Source organism: Balaenoptera borealis (genome assembly GCF_965194805.1).
Source record: "Balaenoptera borealis genome assembly, chromosome: 6".
NCBI lineage: Eukaryota > Metazoa > Chordata > Mammalia > Artiodactyla > Balaenopteridae > Balaenoptera > Balaenoptera borealis.
Window position 1 is genome coordinate 89,000,610 of NC_138863.1, and position 19,266 is coordinate 89,019,875.

A 19,266-nucleotide genomic window follows, 5' to 3' on the forward strand; every position below is an offset into this window, starting at 1 on the left:
CCCACTAGGTGAGCTCCACACTGTTTGGTTTGGATTAGTGAGAGAAAGGGTCTTAGTGATTCAGCTCAGCCTATGATTTGGTTTCAGTTTCCATCACACATCCCCCCTTGGCCTCAGTATCGGTAACCAGGGGAGGGATAATACTGGCACATAGGGCTGCCCCTCTCAGGAACACTAACTGAGTGGGACAGGTTTAGGTAAATAAGAATGTTGACTGACATATCTAATACAGTAACACTTCTGGCGGGATTATTAGTGGGAATGTTTCCAGAATATAGAGTAGCCTGCTGAGAGAAGGAGTCTGTATGTCAAGTTTAATTTCTGTGTGTTTATGTATGAACTGAAAAGCAAGTTCAAGAGAGATTTTTCAAACAATGAAAGCAAAAACCCCAATCAAGGAAAAATCAATAAATAACTGTCTTGAACAGTCTTGGCTAGACAGAGAAATAGTTTGTTTATCTTCCACATCCCTTAAGCAGCAGGAGCTGATAGAAATTGAATTTAAACTGCTAACTCCAAAGACTCATTACCCTTTAATATTCACAATTGCATTTTAGAATTACGATGCTAAATATTTAATATTTCTACTTTAGTTCTGAGTATACTTTAATTACTCCATATAATGTAGAAAATCACTTTCTTGCTCAATTTTTGTATATACAATGGAAGAAAAAATAAAGTTGTAATACTATTGATGTTATTTGGATTACACAGTTATTTTTAAAACAAGACTGAAAAATGAAGTTACTAATGTAATCCTTGCTAAGAAAGATACATATCATTTTCCTGAAATATAAAGATATGAAATTCTCTAATTTAACACATGTTTAATAAACATGGAGGGTTTGCTAGGCCCTAATCAGAACAATGATTTTTTTTTTTAATTTAGCAATATGTGGCCCTCTAGTTTTACATCTCACTCCCCTCTCATTTATTTCTTAACCAAAATCTTGTTGTGTAACTTCATTTTTCAGCAGTTAAAATGAATGAGAGATAATTTCATTGTGAGGACTCTGAAAATTTCTAAATTCCATCATTAAGCTATAATCAAAATGTTAGGGGCAAGAATGATGACACAAAACCAGGTTTGACTATGTAGTTAAAGGATGTGGATAAGACTCTGATCTGTTTAAATTCCCCTTTGTCCTTTTTGGACGAAGTACAAAAGTAGGGAAGAATCATTTAAAACAGATATCAGTGGGACAAGTAAGTCTTATTTTTATCAGCTAAAGAAAAAAAGTACATGTTTTAAGACATCAGTATGTGTAACAACTGCTTTGCTTTAAAGCATAGGAACGATTAGGGCCGTTAACTCTGTAAACACAATGCTCTGTCACTGTCGGTGAGTGCTCCCTTTGTGACCTTTGATTTATGTCAGGCAAGTTTACCAACAATACTCAAAGTTTCTTGCTATCCCCAATTGTATAAAAAAAACTTATATATCTGTAGTAAAATAGGACTAGTCATGTAATCAACAAAGATGTCAGTTAAAATCAGTTTCCCATATTAGATGAGATAAGGAAGCCAAAATGACAAACTCCTATTTACTACAGCTGCCAAATTATAATGAATGAACTGGGTGAATAATTAAAAGTTTGAAAGAAATGTTCCTGTCCTTTATGAACTGATAGTTAAACATATCTTAGAGACAGTAGTTGGGATGTTGTTTTATTTTAATTTTAATTTTTTTGTTAGTGGGAATTGAATAGAATGACATTTAAAGAATAAGTGAAGAACAAGAGAATAGCGATCTCAATTTAATTTCTTCTTTATTCTGGAGAATAAAAAATAATTGATATCTCAGGAAAGAACAGGGAAAGAAGAAATGTCAGTATTGCAAATCTGAGGGAATGGAGCATAGGACAGATTTGGGAATGGTCTCCACCAATCAGCATGAGTTGGACACACGGATTGCTACACTGGGGTCTTGGCTGTACTAGAAGCAGCAAAAGATACTCGGTTTCTGGTGGGAGGAGATGCTGAAAGTGTGACTGAGAACCCTGGAAATTAAGAGAGTTAAATGTTCAGAAACACTGAATAAGATGGAATAAATGAGATTTCAAACCACCATCTTTGCTTCTTTTTAGGGAATTTATGCAATAGAGCATAGGCTTACCTGTTGGTTTCTAAGCCCAGAGGCAGAAACAATAAAGTACAAAACTATTACATTTCAGTTCAAAAAGCATAACATAATCAAATTATGAGAAAAATCAGGCAAACTCAAGATAGGGATATTCTTCAGCACAACTCACATTTACACATTAGAAATGGTAACATCATGAACAAAGGAAAGCTGAGGAACTATTCAAAATTAAAGGAGTCTAGAGAGAAAAGACAGTTAAGTGCAATATATGATGCTGATTGGATTCTAAATTAGAGGAAAAAAAGGAATTTTTAATATATAAAACATTATTGGTCAACAGGCAAAATCTGAATAAAAGCTATGCATTGTATCAGTGTTAAACATATTAATTTTGATAGATGTACTGTGGTTATGCAGGAGAATGTCCTGGTACTCAGGAGATGCAGGCTGAAATTTTAGATGAAGAGAATCATCATGTCTGCAATTTACTATCAAATGGTTCAGAGAGTACTAGAAATAGCCAGAGGAAAAAAGGTGAACAAATGGTGAATCTAGGTGAAGGGTATAGACATTCATTCTATAATTCTTACAACTTTTCTGTAGGTTTGAAATTATTTCAAAATAGTGAGTTAAAAACAAAAGGCGTGACAAACATTTGTGTTACGGCTCTGACAGTGGCTATCCAAGTGGACTTTGAGCCAGTTTCATGTGTAAAATAGAAATAATCTGACCCTTCTATCTCATAGGTAATTATTAAGGTCAGTGAGACAATGGGGTTCACAGAGCACTATTTCCTTTTTCTAATATTTGGACAAATATTTTATAAGAAAGAAAAGAGTGCGTTTTTTTCAACCCAGCTACATTTATATCACAAATGAAATTTAGTTAGGTTTTAGATAATTAAAACTTTAGCTTTTGTTTATAATTATAATAGTCATACCTCAAAGAAGGCCCTGAGAATAAAGCTTTTCTCTGTAATAATAATAGATAATTTTAAACTAAAATTAAACAGTACTAAAACAAGCAAAGAAACATCTACAGTCATAATGACAGTCATAGTCATGTGACATAATCATAATCACAGTCAGAATCATGTGACTCTGGGTATTTATTGCTTGCAGATTTATGGTCTTAGTGTTATTATCCTGGAGAATACTTCCATTTCTTGCATTTCAATTACAAGTGAACAGAGCTCAACATATTCAGTATTCTGAAATCTGGGGAAGTTAAATTTGATGTAAAGACCACCTTTTACATCCCCACTCAGCACTAGTTATTCTGCTATGTGCTGGAAGTACAATGACCAATTCTTTACTGTTTCTTCTAGCTCAATGCCATTTCACATACCCAAAGTCCTCCTGTTCTTTTGATTTTACACTTCCATTAAAATAGCAAAATTTTGGTGAATCATGTATTTATACTTTTTTTTCATATTTTGGCTTAAGTTTATTCAGACGGGGAGATTACCTCAACCAGTTTTATTATGACCTGGAATAAATATGAGAATCACTTGAATCATTCCTGCAATACTGGTCAGTATCACTGAAAATCTTCTTGCACAAATTATTTACATTTTCCTGACCTCCTTCATTATCATCTGGTTCACGCTTCCTCCATAACTAAACTTTTCAAAGAGAAGTACCAAAAATTACTAGTGTTTTAACAAATAGCAAATTCAATGACATCTCGATCTATATTCTTTTTTTAAAAATTTTTGGGAAGTGATTGACCCAGCCAGCCAGTTCAGTTCTTTATAATGGAACTTTTCTCCCTTAGGCCTCGATAAGAGTCTGCGTTATCTCTGTGACCATAACCTTGGATCTTATTTGGTCATCTTTCTTCAACAACACGCCTCCAAGGTTGTTGGCTTGGCACTCTTCTCTTTTTTTTCCTTTTAGGATCATGTGTAATTAAGTCATCTCAATGTGACTTGAGATAAGTTCCCATCTCCAGGCTCATGCTTCCTCTTCAGCACCATGTAGATAGTGCAACCACCTGCTTCATATGACTATACGTAGTCTGTACATAACATGCTATACACAGTGGGCCAGAGCCTCTAACTCTCTATCCCAAAGCTAAGCTACCTGCACAGCAGCATCTATTCAGTTCTGTGAAATGGACAAGTTAGAAAAGGAAACTATGAAAGGACAGGCATTTTGGTATGAGGTGAGGAAGAGAGTTTCTTATAATAGGAATAGTGGGCAGTGTTCTACGGTGAGGAAGAGGGAAACTAGGTAATCATAACAGTAACTTGAGATAACTGTGAACAAACTGATTAACAAGTGATGAAGGAGGAGATGAAAGATGGAAGCAGGAAGAGATAGTGATAGAGATGAGAGAGAGAGAGAGAATGAGCTCGTGCAAGAGTAGAGGTCAGAGCATTTAGCATGACAGTAAAACATAGCACCATATGCCCTTTTATTTGTTCTTCACTGGCATAGAAAGCTCTTCACCTGAATGACATGTCATTTGAAAATAATTTTAACTTATTGTGATAAATTGATCTTTCGAGAATATTTGGGGAAATATATACTCATAAGAAAATCTGGCTCACGCTATCACAAACCAGTATGCATTAATGTTAAAAAAATGAGTCAAAACCTCCCACAGCAGAAAGAGCTAAAGTTTAAATACTCTTTAGCTTAAAAGATACCCCATATTGTTAGATGATGCAACAATGTTGAGAAAAGTCACTAAAAACTAATTCACCAAGTTTGTAAAGTCAAATATTCTATACTCTAGGTAATCTTAATATTGCTCAGTCACTGGAAATCAGATTATTCTTGAGATTGTATTTAAGTCAAGGCAAGATGGTCTTCCATTTACAAATGTAATTTACTCTCATGAGTAGGTAATCTTGTTAAAATATTGTCAGGTTAATTGAAATTGATTTGTGTTTACTAAACATTGTGAATACTAATCAAATATTAGACACTGAAGCATTGGAGGTATTTAAACCTTAGACAGACGCTGTTTGTGCTTCATAGAAGGATTTCTTGTCTCAGAAGTCAACATTGCTTTTCAGCCTTTTCTTCAAAAATTGTATAAAGAGAAAATGAAAAGAAACAGCCTGCATTTGCTTTGTGAAATTTTATAAACTGGGAATATTTGGGAGGATTTGGGATTGGTTTGGGGGGAATTATTTGTATTTTATTTCCACTGCTACAAACAGCACATTTGCTTTTCCATCTGCTTAATTCCATTCCAGGTTTGCTATTCTCTACCACTCATAGCTTCACTGAGCTCCACATAATAGCTTTTATAGGAGACAGGCTTTACCAGGCAATTTGAAAAGCAGGTTGAAGATAAAGCCTGATAGTTCACATGCCCTGGCCTGGTGACTTGGCTCATTTCTAAAGCTTACTCCAAATGGGCTGTACGCATCTCCTGGGGTATATGTGTATTGGCTCTATGAAGCTTAAAGAAACATTTCCCCTAATACAAAAATAAACCCATCATAATCATTGATTTTGGGGAAATTTTACAGTTGTTAGTTAACCTGCTCCCTCATGCCCTGCAATATTCATTAGCAGATTTCTCTGTTTATGAGTGATATTATATGGAAATGGTTATGGGAAGCTAACAGATGTAACCACTGAAAAAAATTAGAAGGAAAAGTTCTGTTTTTTACAGATGGTTCTATTGAATATGCTTCCCCCCCTCCCTTCACTTTAACATTTAGTTTTCTTTCAACAGAAAACTTTTCTTTACTGATTATGGGAATGTGGCCAAAGTGGAGCGATGTGACATGGATGGGATGAACAGAACAAGGATAATTGATTCCAAGACAGAGCAGCCAGCTGCACTGGCGCTAGACCTAGTGAACAAATTGGTTTACTGGGTAGATCTTTCCTTGGACTATGTGGAAGTAGTGGACTATCAAGGAAAAAACAGACGTACTATCATCCAAGGCAGACAAGTAAGTAGAATTTGGTTCGGAAATGCAGCTAAGGTAATAAAATGGATGGTATCATACTAGGAAGAAAACTGAAAATTGCAATGTTGAAAATTTCTTATGAAGTCAAGCTGCAGTGGGTCATAAAAACTGTGATGTGTTTGCTATATGGGAGAATGTTCTTTTCACAGTGTACTGTGTACTCCATAGTATGGGGCGGGAGAGGGGGCTCTCTCCCCCTCTTTCCCTCTATTAAAAAAAGAAAAAAAGCACACAAAACAAAAACCAACTGAAATAAATCAAAAACAACAAACAAAACCAAAAATGCTACACTAGTAAGAAAGAAAAGTATTAGAGTAGGACAGTAAATATGACCTACTTACTGAAAACTAATTTAAGTAGTTCATTTGTAAGAAACTGAACTATCATCTGTCCCATGTGGCATTGGAGATATATATATTTTTTCTGCTAACAATGCATATGCTGGCTCACAAAAGTATCATTATTATTTTAATAGGTTGGATTAAATTTTGCCTTCTGATGTATTCAGGTACTTCCTAAAATAAGAATTTTGTGAAAAGCACTGAGGTCAAAATTTTTCCCATCTGTATAGTTTTCCCCTTGCTGAATTACATGTTTTTGCAAATAACACTCAATAAACACCTGAAGAAGCTGTCTAAGTGGAAATAAGCCTTATTCACTAGTTTACTTTTTAAATTCAATTTTACCTCACTGATCTCACTAATTTTATGTGAGATTCTCATTCTGTGGAGCTGAAATAAGTGACTCTGTTTTCTTTTGCAGTGCAAGGCACAAATATTCTGTAATTGTCCTGTAAAGTTACTTTGCCTTTATAATCAGCTTTTAACAATGAAATGTTTTCACTTCCTTGGCAGATAAAAAAATGCACTAATCTGGGTGGTTTAAAAAAAAGTGTCCAATATTAGAGGTGAGGTCATTTATTTCTCTCTCACCTTCGACTGTCCTTAAAACTTTGATTTCCTTGGCAGTCTAGTTATGACCTTAGAGGACCTAGTCTCTAAAATGATTATGATGGAGCTTCTTTTTACGTATATGTAATTAAAATTTTAAACCTTGAAACAAGAATGAGGAATTCAAATGATCTTCCCCATGACTACTTTTAAAAGTTTTTTAGTATCTGAAGTTTTTAATTATCCTTTTTTTCCCCCATTTCTATTGCCTGTGTTTTGCTGGTTCCCTAAACACATGCTTAGTCTGCCACTACGTAATCCAAAAAAGATAAAATTTTGTATTTGTCCTGTAGGCAGAATGGTCTATGCACCACACCAAGCTCCTGCCACCTCTGTTGGGGGTAGTTAGCAGACCAGGCAACAATGTAGGTGCTTTATGGTAAGCAAACCCTTCTGAAGGAAAGCAGCGAGGCAGTGAGTAGAATTTGATGGCTATTGTGTGAACATGTTTTCTGCCCTCACCAGTTGCCCCCTCTGTAGCCATGCTTACTTTCTCTCCTGAGGCTTGGACTGGCAGTTACATAGACAGCAATGTGTTTAGGACACAATCGCACACTTCCAGATGACTGGCCCCAGACTTTAAGCAAAGCATGCATAAAATAAATGGCAATTAATGGAAGACTTCAGGTTGCTTGTAATTTTTACAGGAAAAAGAAAGTATTGCCCAAATCAAAATTGGGTCATAGATATATTTAGTGAATATGATGTCAGTTATGTGGAAAATATTATTAGTAAATACACACATGCCTCCCCCTACAGACACTTACTGGAGAGTAACACTAACATTGAAAATGATTATTGGGGCTTTAACATAGAATAAGTCTCCCCCTTAATTCCTAACTTTCACTTGTAGCCTAGGCATGAAGTGAAATACGTCCAAAAACAACGTGAAAAGCCAGTCTTCTTTTACTCAACATCTCCTATGAGAGGATCAGGAATAGTAATAAAGAGACATGTAAGCTAGAAAGATAGCAAATCAAATGCTTTTGCTTAAGGTATAGAACTGGCATGATTTCCTAAGTAGAAATTTTTGTGATTTTGTTCTATATAAAATTTTTTTACAGTCAAACCATGGATAACTTCTCAAATTCTCTTGACTACAAATCTATACGAAAAATACACTAGAAGTGCAATATAATGCCAAATGATAAAGACAAATGCTTTTTCATCAAAATCTGTACAGCAAATCAATTGACAAATCTACCATACCTTGGTCCAGAACCATTTTAAATTGAGTATACTACAAGGTATGCCCAAAGGCAATGTGCCTAGCATGTGCCTTTTTGTATGAGAAAATCAGTATACTTATTCTTCCTTTGCTTTACTGGAAGCTTTCCATCAGTTCAAGAAGTCTTTTCTTACCCACAGTCCCCAAGACCTGTGCCAAGGAGGAGAGTTACACTGTTAACTGTGAAGTGTCGTGGAGAGCAGTAAACATTGTTATTCTCAAATCAGGGTTCCATTTTCATAATGAATAGGCTTTAGAAAGAGTGCGATTTCTGAGTAGAATGCTGACATTTTATTTACAATTATTCCAAATATGTGATTTTGTTGTTTACTATTTTCCATGCTGGGGCTACTATTAGTCTAAATGTAACCTGTATTTTTTAAAAAATGGGATTTTCAAAGGTGTTTTCTCATCAGTCCTTTCACAGGCAAAGCAAGCCTTTTACAGATTCTACATATCCATGGCTATATGAAAATGTAGCTCACAAAAATATATCAAATTTTACATAACAGTACCATAAGCATGTTATTGAATATGCTTGAAAGTTTGGTTCTCACTAGGCTTTGAAAAGTAGCTACTGAACATGTTTTCTTAATGAAACATGAATAAAATTCTCTCCCATACATTGGGTAGTGCTTTAACCACTACTGCATAATGTTTTATTCTCAGAGAAAAGATTTAAATTAGTGAAATGTCAAATTCTATGAGAGAAGATAAATGATAATATGGTTGTGACTCTCCAACTATGGGAATTTTCCACAGGAGTAAATAGCAATCAATTTTTCTTTCAAGTTGAAAGCAACATATTTAAAAATCATAGTCATTTTTGCCCCTTTTTATAGGTCAAACATCTTTATGGTATAACTGTGTTTGAAGACTATTTGTATGCGACCAATTCTGATAACTTCAATATCATACGGATAAACCGATTTAATGGCACTGATATTCATTCATTAATTAAAATGGAAAATGCTCGAGGAATCCGAATCTATCAAAAAAGAACTCAACCAATAGGTAAGATGCAAGACTTCTTCATAGACTTCACAATGGCAAATTGAATGGGGATATGGTCCTTGTGCCTTTGTTTGATGTTAAAGTGGGTGAGCCATAAATTCTCTGTTGTGATAGCAAAAATGTACATGTCTGCCTGATAAAATGGAATAGAGCTCCTTTCCCAAGTCTCAATGACAAATTGTTCAGTTGCTAGTGAATCGTTTCTACAACCATAGAATTGAAATGATGGCTAGATTTAGATTCAGGAAGGAACTTTCACTCTTGATGTATGTATACAGGAAACCCAGATGCCAAGACTTTAGGGAATTTTTTTATATCGTTCTGGGAAACATTTCAAATTAGGTGATTTTCTTGCAGTATCTGTCTAGTTTTTATTGCAGTCACTGGGGTCTCTTGACTGAACATCCCAATCATTCCTTAATATATGTTAAATAAAAAATAATTTTTAACGAGAAGGCTACAACATTTCTAAGTATTCCTCAAAAACGCTAACTACTTTGCATTGTAGGTTAGTGATGCTTGTTCATCAATACAGTTTAGGCTCAATCATATATAGAATAATGTAACATACAAAAACTACCACCCACATGTCCATCATCTTTTTGTGCTTCAAATTAAAACAAATTTAGAATTATCTAACCATTAACATAAATTCAGCTTAGGCAATGTATTATCACATATACATATTGTGTTTACAGGAAATTCAAATTTTGAATTCTGTAGGTAACCTTAATAGAGTTTTATATTAGGATTTATTAATTCACCAATTATTCATTGACCATTTACTATGTGCCAGAAACTATTCTATGTCCATTGAGAATATAGTTGTGAATAAAACAGACCAAAACATCATTGCCTTTATGAGATTTGCATTGTTGTAAAGAAGACATAATTTTAAAAAAACAAGTAAATTATTATTCTATTAGAAGTTAGTAAGTGCTGTGGAAAAAGATAAAGCAGATGAGTGTCAGGAATGGGGGTAGTTTGCAATTTTATATTGAATGGTCAGAGGAAGTCCCATTGAGAAGATGAAATTGCATAAAGACTTTAAGTAATTAAAGGAGGAGAGAGGCAGGTAGAAAGATGAGCACACACGAAAACCACGAGGAAGAGCATGCTTGGATTGTTCAGGGAGGAACAAGGAGACCCATAGGTCTGGAGCAGAGTAAAAAGAGGAAGAGAAGTAGGCAATTAAGCTGGAGAAATGCAGGAGGACCGTAACAAGTAGGGCCCTGCGGACAGTTGTAAAAACCTTTGCTTATACTTTTAGTGAGACGGGGAGTCCTTAGGAAGCCTTAAGCAGAGGAGTCTCATGGTCTGACTGACTTTTTAAAGGAATCAATATGGCTGCTATATTGACAATAGGCTGTCAGGGACAAGGGTGGAAAGTTAGAGATGATGGTGGATTGGACCAAGATGGTAGTAGTGAAGGTGGTGAAAAGTGGTTAGTTAGACTCAGAATATATTTGAAGGTATAGCCAACAGCATTTCTTGATGGATTTGATGTGGGGTGTAAATTAAAAAAGAGGCAAGGATGATAGCAATTAGGCTGAGCAACTGGAATAACTGAGTTATTTTTGAGATTAAGAAAACTAAGTTTGGAGCAGACTGGGGGCAAAGAAAAAATGTATAATTTTTACATGTTATTTTGAATTTCTGTCATAAATTCAGGTGGAGATTTCAAGGAGGTATTTGAATATATAAGTCTGGAGTTCAGGGGCAAGCCCAAGCTGGACATAGCAATTTGAGAGTCATTGGCATATAGGTGACATTTAAAGCCAGGAAAATGGATGGGATCACCAAGGAAGTAACTATAGATGGAGAAGAAAAGAGTTCCAAATAAAGGACACTGGGACACTCCAACAATGAGAAGTCAAAGACAATAGGAAGAACCAAAAGAGGAGACTGAGAAGAAGCTTGTTAATTCAATTGGCCATTGGATTTAGCAGCATGAAGCTCATAGGGATCTGACAAGAGCAGTTTGCGGTGAAGAGAATGTCTGGGTAGAAAGGATCTGGGAAAGATAGGAAGGAAAGAAATTGTAGAAAATGAGCGAGGATAACTTTGAAAAGTGTTGATATTAGGTGGGGCAGAGAAATGGGGAGCTAATTTAAGGATTGCTGTGGGAATTAAGGTTAAAATTACGATTTTTTACCCCCCCAAGATGTGGAAATAATGGCACATTTGTATGCTGATGGGCATGATCCAATGCAGAGAGCAAAAGTAATGAAGACAGTGAGAAAGTGGAGAGTTGCTAAGTAGGTAAGAGGAGATGTGATCTAGTACAGAAATGGGATGAGACTGGAAAATAAAAGCAACACTCTTGTGCAAAAAAAATAAACTACATTTCAGTTATCTTTTCATTTAGAGAATGCAGAATACAAAAAGAACATAGCACAGTTTTCGAAAGCATGTAAGTTTCAATATTAAAAGAAAATTGTCATATTACTCATCACAATTCCAAGAAAGTCATGATTGAAAAGAAATATAATTACAGTAATACATAAAATCTTACTGGTATTATTCCTACTACAGCATTTTCTCTTTGACCTTTCTTTTTCTCATCCTCTCCATACAGTACTTTTCCTATGTTTGTTTCTTCTCCACCTTCTACACTCATAAAACATCCTTCTATTCCATAACCTCCACATGAAAACTCAGCCTTCTCCTTTTGACAATTATAGTCACACACACACACACACACACACACACACACAAAATTCATTTTGTGGAAGCGTTCTCCAAATGGCAATGGACTCAAAATTGAAGAAAAAATTTATCTCAGCACTTCTCAATAAAGGTAATCACTGAAACACATTTATCCTAATTTAGGTGCCCATATAATAGATTATTTCAGAAGAAATCCTTTCTCTGCCTAACTGCCTAACCTAGGATATTTTAACAGTATTTTTTTTATATTTGCCAGAAAAGTGTATTTTTTAAAAGTACAATAAGCATGTACCAAAAAATCATGTTACTTTTATTTTGCTTGCATGTAAACAGTTTAGGTTAATATAAAAGCATTTTATCTTCTCAGAATTTTTGTAAAAGGTAGACTTAGGAGGATTTTGGCAAATCCCTACCTTTTCTTTTTTGGGGTTTAAACTCTTTTCCAATTGATTATGATACAAAATATTTGGGTATATAGATTTTTGCTGGGATTTCCTCTTCTTGCACTGTCAAAGTTTCAGCATACTGATGCACATAATTATCTTGTCTTTGGAGAATTTCAAGCATGCTGTTTTTCATTTGTTGTAGTCAGAAGCCATGCATGTGAAGTGGATCCGTACGGAATGCCAGGGGGATGTTCACACATCTGTCTGCTCAGCAGCGGTTACAAAGCACGGACCTGTCGCTGCAGGACTGGCTTCAACTTGGGAAGTGATGGCAGGTCATGCAAAAGTATGTTATTGAAAATCAAACATTTGCCAGCAGCTAATGCTTCAGAATAGGGTTCTTAGTATTAATTAGGAGCATCAGCGTCCGTAATAACGTGAGACATCATCAGGCCAAATTTGCCTGTGAATGTGTACAAGCCATTTTTCTCAAAATCAGTATTTAGTTTTTTGGGTTTTTTTTTCTCTTTTGTATGTGTGTGATAATGTGAATGAGAAACCTAATTGGGCTGTAGAGTCACCAAATTTATGGATCTTTGGGAACCGTACTTTAGGGAAGATTTTTAGGAAGATCCTTTCCTTAATTCCCTAAAGAATGTTCATGGTCTAATGAGCCTGAATCGTTGGTTAACCAGATTTTCTCTTTTTTGAACCAAGATGCTGCCTCTAGTAATAGGTGTGTTTAGTCCAACAAAAATCCACATTAAGTAATATTTCACTTTATCCAGCATTGGGGATGAAATTCACTTCATTATTTCACTTTCCAAGTAACTGGAGCTATACTAATTAAATATCAATCTCTTTAACAATTTTGTTAAAAAGTTATCTATTAGTTAGACATATCTGTTTTATTTTTGAAATATGCTAGAATAACTTAATTGTTCTTTATTTAAATAAGCTAATAAATATTCTTCACACAGGACTTTTGTTAAGTTTAAATTTTTACACAAAAATTAATTAAGTTCTTTACTCAGGGTCTGCATAATCAGATGTAGTTTTAATGGCCCTCATAGAAATGGTATCCATGTGGAAACTGTTGGTTTTTAGATGTCCCACAAATACCATAATTTTTTAAGATTGTGATGACTGCTTTTTACAGTGTATATTTTGTCTCGATTTATTTTTGTCTGTGCTCGCTCTCTGACCACTGTCCTGCCATCTCTTTTGCCTTCTTATCATATGCTTGCTGAGGACTGTGAAATGAGACCTCTAAATCTGTTATAATTTTAAGTCTAAGTGGTTAGAATTCATAGTGCAAGTACTTTTAAATTGAGAACCCAAGAGACTTAACTGTGATAAAATACATGCCTTTTAGTACTTTTTTTTATGTCCAGCTTTGTATCAAATGCTAGGAATGTAGAGACACCAGCTCTCATGTTCAAGAAATCCTCTGGATAATTGAAGGTTTAGTGTCAGAAGCCTCAAGATAGGGGTAGTTTTGTGTGCGTGTGTGTGTGTGTGTGTGTGTAACCAGCCTTTAAACTGCTCTGGTTACCACTTGGGAAGTGATGGCATGTCATGCAAAAATACAATCATGCACATTTACGCATACATATATACATGTGTGTGTATATATGTGTATGTACATTTATATATATGTACACATACACACATATACACATATATACACACACATGTTTGGTGGAAAAACATAAGATCAGAGTTGCATAAGCTTCAATCATCCCTAATGTAGTGATCAATCAGGGTACATTTACATTTAAATTAACAGAAACAATTCTAGCTATTTTAAGCAGAAAGGATCAAACACAAATAGATAGGTACTTACAAAATCATTGAGAAGCCTGAAGCAGCAGCTTCTAGACTGGGTCTTGGGAACTTTCCTCAAAACCACCACAAACTAGCCTGGCTTAAGCTGGAACACCTACCATAATCAGAAGCTAGGGCATCGGGAAGCCACAAATGGCAAACATGGTGTTTCAAAAACACACCATCTTAGCTGAGATCTAGAGATTAGGAAGTGTGCACCAAAACTATTAGCTCCAGAAATAATATGTCATACTGGAAAATAAAACAAAACAAAACACAGCACAACAAAAAGATACCCTCTTCCTTGTCTCTTGATATAGAGAAAGGAAGAAGACTGATGTAGAAAAATTCAGTTTCTCCATCAGATAAATACCAGCAGAAGCAACAAAAGGTGGTCTCATTTCTATATTCCAAACTCAAGCTAGTACATCTGACTTTAGGTACTTAAATCAAAACTAGAGCCATGGCTATATTGGTGTCTGTGAAATGTCGTTGTTAGTTTTCAATTGTCTATGGTATAGGAAAACACATTAGAAGAAACTTCAGGTAGTGAATGATTGAAAAAAGTGACTGAATAAAACAATGGGAAAAATAGTTACCATTCTTATTTAAAATATACATACACTTGCACACGTGCACATACACATACACACACATACATTAAACCAATGAAGTATTGTGCCAGGTTTACCAATTAAAGCATCAATTAAAAATACAGGCAAAAATGAATGTTAGCAAGAATAGATATGGTGAAACCAGCATTCTTACACCTTGCTAATAGAACTGGAAATTGATACCACTATTAGAAAGACATTTGATAATAACATACAAAAGAGATAAAACTGCTAACATCCTTTAACAAATTATCCCACTTTTGACTAAAGAAATCCATTGTAAATGTATGTATAATAACAAAAACCCAGAAGCAATCTAAATATCCTACAGTAGGTAAGTGGCTGACCATATTATGTTGCCTCTCTAGCAGGGAACATGATGCTGCCATTGAAAAGAATGTTTTGAAGACCTTTTAATGACACAACAAAATATTGTTAAATTTTTAAAAGTGAAGTAGTAAAATGCATATCTAAGATCCCAATTTTTTAAAAAACAAAAGTATCTATGCATATGATGTTGGTAGGAAATACTCAGGAATGTTAATTTTCAAATGAATCTACTTTTAAATAATGTAAGATAGTATCTTTAAAGAAAATAATGAGTAGGTAGACACTGAGAGGTTGTGAGGGTAATGAGAAAGAGGGATGTTAATATTCTTTACCCAGTAATTCCATTTCTGGAAATGTATACTAAGAGATATGGGAAAATGATTATCTCAGTGTTATAATAATGGAAAGATAAAATCAACTGAGGAATGATTTGGCAAATTATCATATATTATACTGATCATACTGAAGGAATGTAAGACAAAAATAATGGATCAGGGACTTCCCTGGTGGCGCAGTGGTTAAGAATCTGCCTGCCAATGCAGGGGACCAGGGTTCAAGCCCTGGTCCGGGAAGATCCCACATGTGATGGAGCAACTAAGCCCGTGTGCCACCACTGTGGAGTCGGCGCTCTAGAGCCCGCGAGCCACAACTACTGAGCCCACGTGCCACAACTACTGAAGCCTGCACGCCTAGAGCCTGTGCTCTGAAACAAGAGAAGCCACCACAGTGAGAAGCCCATGCACCACAACGAAGAGTAGCCCCTGCTCACAGCAACTAGAGAAAGCCCATGCACAGCAACGAAGACCCAACACAGCAAAAAAAAAAAAAAAAAAAAAGAAAGAAAAGGATCAGCACAGAATATAATCTTAATGCTAAGATTTAGTAATAAAAGCAGAATACAAAACATATTCTCTTCTATATTAGTGTGCATTAGAAAAATAGCTAGGTAAATTAAATTTGAAATAGTCACACCAAGGAATATAATACAGCAATGAAAATGAATGAATAATTACTACAACAACCATAGATGAATATAAAGCATGTAATAAGAATAAAATTAATTAATAGCACACATGCAATTCAAACACACAAAATTAAACAGTCTACTGTTGGGAAATACAAACAACATATGTGGCAAAACTTTAAAAAAATGCATAGTAAACACAATAACCATATTATTGTATATAATCAGAGATACTGGATGTCTCTGGGATGGAAGAGGGGTGGGTTTGGGGCATGTGCGTGCATTCTAATGTTCTGGAAATATTCTTAAGGTCTATGTTAGGTACATGAGATATGTTTTATTTTTATTCTTTTATTAATTGTTAATATAAAATATTAACATTTTATAAATATATATATTTAATATTCATTAACACTAATTTTAAAAGAAAATGAGAAAGAAAATATATAAAATGATTATATATTTTGCATTGAGGGTGTTGAGTTTATGAGTAATTACTTATTTTTTTCCTCCAAATTTTATAATGTAATTAATTTACTAAGAATCTCACTATGGTATGGTTATCCAAATATAATAATCATATGTATCCTCAGTTTTCTTAATAAAACCTAGTATGTTTTCCTTTCTGTATGAAGTATTCCTTTCAAAATTATGTATACTAAACTGAGTATAATGTGCCCTAGCAATACGAGAGCCTTGCATGTAGTTTCACATAAAAGTCTGAAGGAGTTCATTCATTCTGTAGAAAAAGCTTCCTTGATTCTTGCATTTTAACCCAGGACACAGTTTTTTGTTTTGTTTAGTTTCTGATAAAGGCTGTGTTGTACATCAGAGTTACTGGCAGACAGCATCAACCTCTAACGTCCTAATTAAGATATAAAGAAAGAAGTGACACTGTAACTGGCATTTTATTTCAATTCTTAAAAAAAAAATCACGTTTATACAAACTATAATATATTTACATGCAAGTTATGTGATACTGTGTGATTCTTTTTGTTTGCTTCTGACAGTCTGTAGATGCAAACTCTGAGTAGGGAGGGGTGTTTGAAATATTCTGAAGTTTTTAGCACTGTCAAACATAATGAATGCTACAGTTAGTATCTACAGATAGATAGATTGTAATGAATTATAAAATTAAATGTGCCAGATGTTTTAATAAATGTCCACTTTACAGTTACAAGTTATCCAAGGATCTGTCATGTTTTTGCTATACAGTTACAGGCAAAAGAATAATTAACTAAATATAACCTATTCACAGAAGTAATTTCTGTTTTAATTAAAGTAACGCAATTAGCTGGCCTTCTTGCATCGAGATACATTTGGCATATTTTAGGGTTTAATTTTTGGTACTGAATTTAAAAAAATGTTAATTGTGCCAGTTAATTAAACAGTGGCATTATGCAGGGTAAAGAAGATTAGGCAGCATCGGTTGTTTATGTTTGTAATCTTTCTTCTGCAGGACCAAAGAATGAGTTGTTTCTCTTTTATGGGAAAGGACGCCCAGGAATTGTTAGAGGAATGGACTTGAATACCAAGATAGCTGATGAATACATGATCCCCATAGAAAATCTGGTAAACCCTCGTGCTTTAGATTTTCATGCAGAAACCAATTATATCTACTTTGCTGACACCACCAGTTTCCTAATTGGCCGGCAGAAGATAGATGGCACAGAGCGAGAAACCATCCTGAAAGACGGTAAGTGACAATGTGTATCATACTGCCCAGAGACAAAACATTTATTTAAAAGGATAAATCCAATGTACGTCAAACTAACTTTAACCAGAACCCAAGTTACTGTTGATTTTTAAATATTTGTTAATTTCTATTTCTTGAGTAACATTATTTCAACATGTTTTCCAAATACTAGCTTATTAAAACCTTCCTTATAAAATTGAACTTGCAATTGTCCACTACATTATAAGTATTACAGGAATTAAATTGAGATATTAATCCACCTTCATAGAAAATGTAGACTTACAGTTATATGTTTACAGTGTTATATAGTAGAACATAAGATTTAACAGGACATTGGTGACTTTTGTAATACTTGGTTCTCACTGGAATATTGGTCGTGTCACTCAAAGTTCATTAAAAAGATCAATGTTCCCATTGTCCTCACGATTCTTGCATATTGTTTTTTATGTTATATTACAATTGAGTTCTTTTTTTTTTTTTTTTAAGATTTATTGATTTATTGATTGATTGATTGATTGCTATGTTGGGTCTTCGTTTCTGTGCTAGGGCTTTCTCTAGTTGCGGCAAGTGGGGGCCACTCTTCATGGCGGTGCGTGGGCCTCTCACTATTGTGGCCTCTCTTGTTGTGGAGCACAGGCTCCAGACGCGCAGGCCCAGTAGTTGTGGCTCACGGGCCTAGTTGCTCCGCGGCATGTGGGATCTTCCCAGACCAGGGCTCGAACCCGTGTCCCCTGCATTGGCAGGCAGATTCTCAACCACTGCGCCACCAGGGAAGCCCTACACTTGAGTTCTTTAGAATCACCCTTGAAATAATATCTGCAGAGAAACTTTGTTTATACCTATTTTTATTTACAAATACATATATGTTATTATATATAATATGTAAACATATATGCATATACTTTATTAAAATCAGTGAGTTTCATAAATTACTTGGCTTAGAACAACTGATCAATAATGAAATAATATAACTTTGGTATAAGTACAAAGCATCTTTAATAATCAGGCAAACTGAATCTTCGACTGCCTGCTAGTCACCCTTAGGCGAGTTACTAATGATTCTGGACCTCAGTTTCCTCATATATACAGTTTGCTTACTTCTCAAATATTTAAAAAATCCTTGATTTAGGGACATTAATTGTATGCTTATTATATGAAGGACACTGTGCTAGCTATCATAGGAGATAAAAAAAAATGTTAGGAAACGGCTATTTGGAGATAATATAAACTCCCCCAAAATATTGGGTTGGCTAAAAAGTTCGTTTGGTTAGTGAATACGTTGTTCAATAAAGGTCTTGGTGAAGATGAAAAATGTGTCTTTTATTTTTACTTAAAACCAAATGAACTTTTTGGCCAACCCAATATAAAGGCTCTGCAGCATTTAATTTAATAAGTTCAAAGCTGGCCCAGAGAAATACATGATTAATGGAGAATGTCTGTGTAATAAGAATACACAGGAAGGCAGAGGTGTCTTTATCTGGGGATTCTCAGAGAACTGTTTTGTGAAGGAGGTAGTATTTGGGCTAGATCTTAAAGAAAGAATGTTAAAGGGGAGGGGAGTATACTT

The 19,266-nt window shown here is 34.8% G+C and overlaps 1 protein-coding gene across 1 annotated transcript in view; it reads left to right on the forward strand.

Moving 5' to 3' along the window:
* LRP1B (LDL receptor related protein 1B) overlaps window positions 1-19,266 on the forward strand; it is a 1,905,856-nt gene that overhangs the window by 1,052,919 nt on the left and 833,671 nt on the right. The window contains exons 9-12 of the mRNA XM_082395829.1: window positions 5,780-6,002; window positions 9,041-9,212; window positions 12,471-12,614; window positions 17,463-17,699. Coding sequence (XP_082251955.1) covers window positions 5,780-6,002; window positions 9,041-9,212; window positions 12,471-12,614; window positions 17,463-17,699 — 776 coding nt within the window. The remainder of the gene's footprint in view (window positions 1-5,779; window positions 6,003-9,040; window positions 9,213-12,470; window positions 12,615-17,462; window positions 17,700-19,266) is intronic.